Genomic DNA, 9,137 nt, shown 5'->3' with positions numbered 1-9,137 from the left:
TTCCTTTCGCTGTTCTCTCTCCCTTCGATTCCTCCCTGCGACGCGGCTAAACAATGTAACAAACTCGTCTCGAACGCAGCGGACACTGCCGGTAATCGTCGCGACGATGCCAGCAGCGTTTCGGGTCATGTGTAAGTTTTATCGAGCAAGAAAGAACCCAAGTCATTCCGCTACAACAGCCCAGGTGCAGATGAGTATGCTGCGGAGAACGTTATTTGAATCGTCGACCTTGAATGGGATCTCTAGCTTTGGGATGACGAGAGCTACAAGGCCCTCACAACAGAGAGACTCGAGCGCGATTGACCAGCACACGCGCGCCCGTACTCATAAAGCACACGCCGGTATCGTAGCAAGGCGGAGATGAGGTCCGTACTGTCCGGTTTTCGGTCGGGACCGGACAGTACGAATTCTCTACTGGAAAATGGCATCTAGGAGCCTCGCGCGGTCGAAAAAAGCCCCTAGGGATGCGCCTCCCAGCCGCATCTGCAGAAGTCGTCGCCCCTCCGGGGCTCCGAAAACAGAACCTTCACAAACGCACATGGTACGGCCGCTACGCGGCCGTGACCTCCCCGTGCCTTGGGCGACCGCCCCGACACTGTAGCGCACCGCCGGCGTTGTATCGTGAGGGCCAACAGGCCGCGCGATAGCCTCCCACTTGGGTTCGCGGTGGTTCCTTCGAGCCGCCATACCGCCACTAGCCATCCGCGATCAAGCCTGCGCTGCTTCAGTGCATTCGATGCGGCCAAATACACAGCGCACATTGTTTTGCTAGCACGTAGGGCGCGTCAAAGACTCGCGCCCATACGCTGCTGCCCGGTTTGGTACTGTCCGGCTCTAGTTGGTGTTGGCCCTACATAAACCCTTACTTGGCATCAACGTGACGAAGCGACTCCGAGCTGCTGTCTCAGGCTGTTAAAAAAATACCGCCGCCGACCACCCACTTCACCCCAGATCAGAAGGTGTGGCTACTGGGCTTGGGCCGTTGCTGCGGGGATACCACCTTTGGCCAGCCTAATGTTTTCCAGTAAAAACGACGAACCTCTCGCTTTTTTATATAGTGCACAATAAACTTTTACAAGCCCCCCTCTAGAAATGGCGCATGGGGGCTGGGAACGTGAAGAGCTGGCGGCTTTAGGTCCGCTGTTTGCGAGGGCGGCGCAACAATATTCTTCTCCCTGGTGCGAACGAAGAGGCCCAGCAGTGCACACCGCTGCGAGCAGGAGAAATGAGGTCACACCGCTGCATATGATCAGAAGCCACGACGGGCTGGACAGCGCAGTTTCAAGTGATGCCCCAGACGTCTGGCGACTCCCCAACGTGCCATTGATCGACCGGCGGCTCGGTTATCCAGCCGCGTATGTGACCGAAAACCGCTGGGCGCCAGAGATCCCAGAGATGCCAGCAAACACGAGCGAATGGGCTGGTTCCAAGAGCGCTGTGTCACCGGCAGCCCCCTTAGAGTTCCGACTGGGAAATGCGGTGCCCCTGTTTCACCGCGAGCACAAGGGGCAGATTGCACGTGTCAAATCCACCGACGAATACACAGCTTATGAGGCAGCTCAGAGAGCGAATGTCGCCGCAAAAGTCAAGTCTTCGCAGCTTAAAAAAAAGGGCCCCCCAGTTAAGCCCGCGGTCGCTTGGCTAAGTCACACACAACGACGCGACTCTTCAAGGGCCGCTTCTGCCGATGCACCTGGCTGGATGCAGACAAGCGCACATCACCATCGGATTATCTACAACCAAACATCGGCAAACCTTACATTTGTGCCGAACCCGACGACGGGCGCAAGTAGTCGGCCAATGGACACACTCGATCCTGCCCAAAGGCAGCGTCCTAGATCTGCAGCCATGGACCTTTACCCGAACCATCGCGGCCGCAAGCACATCCGCGATCGCGCTGCTCGAAAAGACCACGCATTTACGTACACACGAAGCAACAAGATCACCACACCGCCTCGAAGGCACAATGTTGAGATGCATTCCGCGGGAACAATGGCCCTTCTTCGTGGTGATCCCAGTCGACACACGCCGGTCTGGTTTGCACACCACCCTGCGAATTCCAGCAGGCTCGGCATTTAGCCAGGCTGGGAGAGTTCCTCCTGGAGGCCACTCTACGGGGCACGCAGCCAGATTAGCGTAGCATCATACGCAGGGTTCGAGACGGAGGATCGCGACTCTCAATGGCAGCTCAAGACGATGGAGCTGGGTTCCCAAACAGCCCGGGCATGCAGACCATGCTGGGGGCGTGGCTGGCAGCAGGGGCCCGGTTCGGGGTCCTTACTGCCCCTGGGTTGACCCAAGCGAGCTTTCGTGGGAAATGGAGGCCAACGGGCCGTGCTTGGAGGGCGCAGTCACCTCAGCCGGGAATGGAGAGGGCGGGGGAGAATAGGTATTCTCAAGACACCATATCCCCAAGAAGACACAAAGGGAGACGCATAAGGGTCGCAGGCGCGCCTGGGTATAGAAAGTACTCCTAGTTTAGAATACTATGTCGCTTTTCGAAATGGAAAATCGAACCAACCCGGCGAGGTAAGGCCCTCCCCTACGCCCGTGGATGTCCGGCCCCTAGCCGTACTGGCGACTCCAACGAGCCCCCTTTTAAAGCTCCCTAGCCGTACTGCGGCTGTAACTTGAAGTAAAAAACCCTATTAAAAAAAAAAAAAGGTCTACCACGTCCAGACGAGGCCAAGCTCGAGCGCCGGCCGAAATTAATCAAAAGCCGGGTCGAAATTAATCAGAAGTTCGAACGCTGTTGTATAAAAGTCAACTCTCGCTCGATCTCGTCACTGCAAGAGCGACGAGGTTTCCTAGCGTAGGTTAGCTAGATGATATCTCATACTGACTAGCGGACGGAACGAGAACCCTGACGGAGCGCAATCAGGAAGTGGCGCACGGCGTAGCAATGATGAGGTTCTTAGGTTTCCAAAAGTTTGGTGGCTCGGGGCCGAAGGTCAAAAAAGGCCTTCAAAATTTACCCTGCGCTTTGGTCCGGATTCCGACCAAATCGTTTTGGCTGTGAGCTGCGCTTCAGCCGCATTGGATTTCGTCAGGGCCTTACAAGACGAAGCTATGGTTCGAGCGTCTTTATCAGCCCCCAACCATGCGATAATGCGGAATCATGCAACGATCCCAGTAGCTTCGAGCTCCGCTAGTGTGTGCCTGACTCACATGCGCAGACGCGAAGTGCTGCCGGTCGCGTGGTGACTCAAACCGTCCTTCGGGAGCTGGGATGAAGCACGTTTGATCCCCTCAACCCCATTTTGATGTCTATCGACCTCTCGCAGCATCGGGGATCGTATATCACCATCCCCAGTTAATTCCCTTCAGTAGGGCTGGGTTGGTCCGTCGTCGTCGTCGTCGTCGTCGCCGCCGCCGCCGCCGCCGCCGCCGCCGCCGCCGCCGTCGTCACGCGCGCGTGGAAATTTCGAACCCACAATCAAGGGCAGCGGAAGTCCGGAAACAGCATTTCAATTCCACCCGGGAAGGGCGAATTCGTACATAAACCACACGAAACGACCGTCGACCGAGGGGCTGCCCCGTTCGACGTGAAGGTCTCCACCTGAACACCGCGTAACGCAACGCGCGCACGATGTCGCGGACGCTGAGGCGCACTGTACCGTTACGCGGCGTTCAGATCGACTCCGGACCCGCCCCCGGGGGCCGGTCGCAGCCCATAACGTGCGCAGCGGCGCTTCAGTAAAGTGGAACTTAGGTATGCCTTAGGTATGCGGCTGAAGCGACCCACGTGTGGATCCTTCGCTGCCCTTGCCACCTGTAGGCCCGGCCTGGTCGGACTGGACGCCGGCGACGCGTGGAGCTGCCTGGCACCGTCAATTTGGCACCGCAAATATGCTAAGCTAAGCTATGCAGCTAAGTGCCATTCGCAAGTGCCATTTGCACCAGGAGGGGCTTTTGATCATCAAAGAGCAAGCTTTATCAGAGTGTGCCAATCGGCGTTGTTGATTTCAGCCTTGTTCAATTGCTTGTGTGTGTTCACCTTGCGCAGGAGCTCGATAGCAGTAGTCTTAATTCTAAAAAGGATCCGCTGGATGTCAATAGTGCGTACCTGGGAGATTGCGGCTTACGGAAAGACCAATGACTAGGCACAAGCTACTCTGGATCGCAGACAAGAGCAAGGCGAGCTGTGCCGTTGGGCTCAGGATCAGCAAGAATGTCAGCTATTTGGAGGCAGGTCACGTACCAGTGCCAGGCGAAATTGGATTGATCACGCTGTGAAAAAGCATCTGCAGTAACGCGGGCAACATCAGTTGCGTGAATGAGTACAGTACCGGCCACTCTGAACGAATGATCTATTTTGGTTTTTCCAATTGATGCTGCTTCCTGTAGCGCACCAAGATCGAGCCAGCCTAGCTTTGGAAGGAAGCCACCAACGAGAGGGCCAACGAGGGTCTTGAGGAGTACATCAATGCGCCATAGCAGATCAATTTTGGCGTCCTTTGTATCATTCGCACGGAGAGAGTCTGCTTGAAAGTGCATGGGCGAATAAGATGCTTTTAGAGGAGACCGTGTAGGGAAGCTGAAAGTAGCAATGAGGGTGTCATATGTGGTAGTGGAACATTGATGAGAGGTTTTAGCAACGCGCTCACCGTCAATTGGAGTAGCTTGGGCCAAGGCTTTGAGCGGTACATCGCGCCAGGTATTGATGCATCGTATGGCAAGTCGGATAGTGCGCCAGCCAACGTGAACTTTAAGGAGTGCAGTAGCGAGCACATCATGGGGGCCATGAGCGTAAGCCACATCAAAAATAGTATCAAGTGCAGTGTTCGGAATATAGGCAAGAGCAGCATCTACGTCAATCCAGAAAACATCATCGCAATGCATAATAGCAGAAAGGCCAAGGTCAGTTAAGATTGAGTTCGCGTGGCGAACGAGCTCAAGAGGCATAGCCGCGAGCCACCCGAGCGCAACAAAATTGCGAGCCCTATCCCCTGATGTCAAAGAGACGGATAGCGCCAGCGCACCATTCTTCCGAAATAGTTGATCGCAGACACGGCATGCAAGTTCAGGCACCGCTTCTGCTCCCAGGGCTTCTTTAGCCGCCTCAAGGCAGGAGTCTATTTCACAAGCATTATTTGCACCTGAAAAACATTCAGCCACGTGCTGGAGACGCGCACTATGCAAAGGCGCGCTGTAAAAGGCCGCAAGTTGGATCGTTGCTGGGCTTGTTGATAGCTGCACAGCATACCTAGCTAGCCACTGGTCGCACAACGCGTCATGTCCTAGTATACTTCTTCCTGTTCCAGCTACACGTCGCCAGATACATGCTAGAGTAGCCTTGACACGGCAGATCAATGCAAACTCTGCGGACCCATCATCTTCGGTTGGATGTAAGAGGAACTCTGGAATACTCGCTGCGCCATGCGCTGCCAATCTCGCAGAAAGCGTCTGAAGCGTCGTCCCAGGCAGCGCATTTAGTTCCGCAAGTGCTGATTCCTCTGGTCTAAGTGGCAGTCGATTGGGAAGCGAATGCTTATGCAAACTTGCGGTGTCGACTGTGGTACTGGCTTCAGCGCACTTAATCCTAGCCCACCCATTATCTTCCCAAGATGCCTGAGGTCGTGCGCGTGCAAAGGCGGCCACATCACCGCCGAATATAGCATGAATTGCGGCTTCATACAAGCAAGCCTCTGCAGTTGCAACCACCGATGCCTGCAGAGTGTCTGCAAGTGCATGCGCTTCCATATCGCAACGCCCTTGGGCTAGTACCGCATACCAGACCTAGACGCGCGAGGGATAACTACCTCTCGCCCGGGTCAGTGGTCTGGACGCCGCAAATGAGACCACATCTTTCATCGCCTTTCGGGTGGCATCATCCTGTAGCCGCTCACCGATTTCGAGAGCCTTTCGACACCGTTGCCTGCAGCAGTGACGCCAAAGTTGTACTTGTCGATTGCCAAGCTGTGGAGATGTGCAAGACTTTCCACTGTCCCAGGGGTCTCCACCACGTAGCACCACTGCGCGCCACAAACCCTCTGGTACTCTGAAGTTCTGCGATGCTGCATCCTCGGTATGGCCCGCCCGAACGTTTAGGTACCTATCTCGTGATCTTGGTCAAAGCTACAGCATTTTTGCAGATGAAGACACTGTAAACTTGCATCGACCTGACACGCGCACGCTCGTCCTCGGCCTCTGCGCGCACCTGCACGCTCGCCTACATGGGAACCTCACACTTTGGCAAATACATTGTAACACTGGAGTGCGTACTGCAGTAAGACAGGTATCTGGTGTCAATGCCAAGGCCCGAGACACGACGCCCTCAACGCAGTCACTATCGATGTTCACAGCGCTGCGGTGAGTTGAATGCTCAAAGTACTCCACATTCTCCTCCGCCGTCGCCTCCAGCCAGGATAGCACGCACTGCCATCGCCTTGAAGTTTCGGACCGAACTTCTCCACAAGTCTCTTCGCTGTTTCGACTGACGCTCTCAGCGCGGATGCCATCGCCTAGAAGCTCGCTGCCAGCTAACTTGGCTGCCAATAACCATAGGTTTCTCTCCTGCAGATAGAGATTCGAGTCAGAACATCGTCGCCGAGACTCCGAGCGCTTTGCCGCGCCAAGGAGCCATTCCTTGAGCGGAAATGATGCGTCGAAGAGCTCTGCAAGAGCGAAGGCATCCGCTTTCGTGATCTCATCCATTGAATCCCCTCCTAAGAATCGTTCAAGCGTTGCCTGAAGATTTACACACTTTTGAGGTAATCGCGGCCATGTGAGCCCGTGCCGCCAATTATTTTAACTAGAATAAACAATCAAATCATGTCGACTAATCAGTTTTGGGGGCCGGGCGAGGTTTCTAACATAGATTTGGGCAGTGCGGTGATCAACGTACATCTAGGTGCACCTAGATTAACTAATTAATATTAATCGATCATTTTGGGCCCGGGTTCATTAGTCCTCCGTAGAGGCTGTGCGTCGACCGCGCGCGAAAAAAAAATCCAGGCAATCAGAATCTGAGTTTTGATCACTCCACTGTATTTGGGGGCGGGGCGAGGTTTTTTTTGGCGTCCCAGTACGCCTACGGACACGTGCGGCCGCGCGCGCAGTACGAATGTTGGCGGTTACTGGAGTTTTTTTCCTCAAAATCGGCCACAATGCCCGATTTTCGGACGAGACGGCGCCCAGTGCTCATGACGGAAATTCTAAATCCGCTGGTATTTTCTTGCCAGCTTTCTATAGCTAACGCCATCGGCGCAACACTATGGGCCTTGATTCTTTGGAGGGCGATGGCATTTCTGATACTCTTCTACACTGGCTTCACGCGAAAGATGAACTGGGCTACGGCCCCTCGCTTTGGTTGCCGGACACGGTAGTTTACAAGTTCGGCCAGCCAGTCCACTGGTATTTCACCAGCACAGTCGATAGTAAGTTAAAGAAGAAGAATAAGCAAAACTTAGTCAACGTGCGTATCGAAGAAGCGTTCAACAAACGTAGCGCTGGTTGCGACCTTGTCGCATATTACATAAGCGAGGTAGCCTTGGAAGGGAGCGCTGAGTCAGACACAACAATTGAATACTTCGATCGCAGGGGGTTACATGAATTTCTTTACAACAGATGGAAGGAGAATAACGGTATTCTGCAACGCTTCGTCGAGCCGAAAGGCATGCACAATGCCATCATTAGAGCCATTTGGTCACCGAAGGTCTGTCTGTTAGAACGACGAGTAAATTCAAAACAGCTTCATGATCAAAGATACGGTCTTTATGAGCGGGCGGTAACTTACGAGGGTCCAGAACATTTTAGCGCCGCGGCTCCGTTGCGAGGCAGTACTCTACCCAGCCAAGTCCAACGGATTTGTGAGAACTTGGTGGCTCACATAACTGAGGTCTCGTTCCAAAAGCACTGTATCATGCGCATGGTTGCAAATTTCAAAGTTGATTCGAAAGGACGCATATGGTTTCTGTGGAGTAGTTCCATACGGTTAGCCGGTGGTCGTAGTCAGCCCAGGAGTATAACCATAGACCCTTTCGTGGAACCTAATGCAATCAGTATAAACTCCATCGTACAGCTACCTCCGCACATCAAACTGGTCGACAAGGCCAACCATTCAGATGACGAGGCGCAAGCGTTGTTGTGTATGCATTGCATAAGCTGTGGTAGATCCGCAACTTCCGATCAATTTCATCCCATACAATACAAAACAATCGTGGCACACTTTGAACAGCTTGTGGCTATGTTACAGACTGACGGTCACGGATCGGTAAAATGGCCCCCGAATCCCACGATCATAGCCGCGGCGGGTGGGGTTGGGTTTGGCAACCTAGAAGCACTGGCTGACCGAAACAGAAATGAAATGAGGGGCGCTGACGCGACGATGCCGCCAATAATCAGACAGATCCACCCTAAACTCTCCCTCGACGCGTACAGGAAGTACCGCCGAGATCCGCTCTTCATGTACAAAACGGTGGTTGTGTGCGAAGACTGTTTTTTGGTTTATGCGGAACTTTCAAGCTCACCAAATGCATCAGTTGTCACCAGGCAGTGCACCGGCAAACAGAGCCCATTTGTGACCTCCGACAATTGCTTTCCGTGGCGTCAAGCGGAAATGGTATCGCATAAACTACCACGGCAGCTTCGCATGCAAAGCACCCAAAGCAAGTCTGTTTGGATGCCCAATGAAGCACCGTCTATTCCAGCTCCGATATACAACTCTGCGAAGCTGGCTCTACCCCCCCAACAGGCTGAGGATGAAAGCGTTGGACGAATTCTCTCAATCGAAGATATGGTCAAGCAACGAGGTGAGTCTAGTCTATACATGCATTCCCCACTTGTGTTATGTAGAGGATTTATTTTTCCAAGAAGCAAGAAGCTCACAGACTGTTAACCTGCAGAAAGGACACCCTCTCACACATCTAATTACTTCCTTCCAGTCAATAAAGCAACACTCCACGGAGCACCCGCTGGTTAAAAATACCTCCGTGAGAAAGGGGCCGTACAACAAGAGGCCAGTTTTGGTGGAATCCAAGAAGAAGAAAATGCTTCTGAAAGCCAACGAGACAGACGGTGGGCCCAAGTCCCGCTTGACCGTTTCCAAAGATTCCAAGCTGCACCGAGAATTCCTTATGTCAACGTATATGCAGCGTCTTTGCCTTATTGGATATTATCCTGAAGCCACCCCTAAG

The 9,137-nt window shown here is 53.7% G+C and overlaps 4 protein-coding genes across 4 annotated transcripts in view; 2 read left to right on the top strand and 2 right to left on the bottom strand.

Moving 5' to 3' along the window:
* AURANDRAFT_66776 (hypothetical protein) overlaps positions 1 to 702 on the bottom strand; it is a gene marked incomplete at both ends in the record, with an annotated part of 3,498 nt that extends 2,796 nt beyond the window's left edge. The window contains one exon of the mRNA XM_009042044.1: positions 607 to 702. Within this exon, the coding sequence (XP_009040292.1) occupies positions 607 to 702 (96 nt within the window). The remainder of the gene's footprint in view (positions 1 to 606) is intronic.
* A 693-nt stretch (positions 703 to 1,395) lies between these two features.
* Positions 1,396 to 2,816, top strand: AURANDRAFT_66775 (hypothetical protein; the record flags this gene model as incomplete). Its single annotated transcript, XM_009042116.1, has 2 exons — positions 1,396 to 2,008; positions 2,665 to 2,816. 2 exons carry the CDS (start codon positions 1,396 to 1,398, stop codon positions 2,814 to 2,816), a joined length of 765 nt encoding a protein of 254 aa, XP_009040364.1.
* An 898-nt stretch (positions 2,817 to 3,714) lies between these two features.
* AURANDRAFT_72384 (hypothetical protein) lies at positions 3,715 to 6,763 on the bottom strand (the record flags this gene model as incomplete). The annotated part of the gene is given in 8 exon segments (XM_009042043.1): positions 3,715 to 4,066; positions 4,086 to 4,178; positions 4,198 to 5,461; positions 5,552 to 5,739; positions 5,850 to 6,009; positions 6,123 to 6,172; positions 6,226 to 6,516; positions 6,571 to 6,763. 8 exon segments carry the CDS (start codon positions 6,655 to 6,657, stop codon positions 3,920 to 3,922), a joined length of 2,280 nt encoding a protein of 759 aa, XP_009040291.1.
* A 453-nt stretch (positions 6,764 to 7,216) lies between these two features.
* The window catches only part of AURANDRAFT_66773 (hypothetical protein), a gene marked incomplete at both ends in the record, with an annotated part of 3,329 nt that continues 1,408 nt past the window's right edge, over positions 7,217 to 9,137 (top strand). The window contains 2 exons of the mRNA XM_009042117.1: positions 7,217 to 8,753; positions 8,797 to 9,085. Of these exons, the coding sequence (XP_009040365.1) occupies positions 7,217 to 8,753; positions 8,797 to 9,085 (1,826 nt within the window). The remainder of the gene's footprint in view (positions 8,754 to 8,796; positions 9,086 to 9,137) is intronic.

This window comes from Aureococcus anophagefferens (genome assembly GCF_000186865.1).
Source record: "Aureococcus anophagefferens unplaced genomic scaffold AURANscaffold_26, whole genome shotgun sequence".
NCBI classification, from domain to species: Eukaryota; class Pelagophyceae; order Pelagomonadales; family Pelagomonadaceae; genus Aureococcus; species Aureococcus anophagefferens.
Note: the sequence above shows the minus strand (reverse complement) of the source record. Positions and strands in the feature narration are given on the sequence as shown.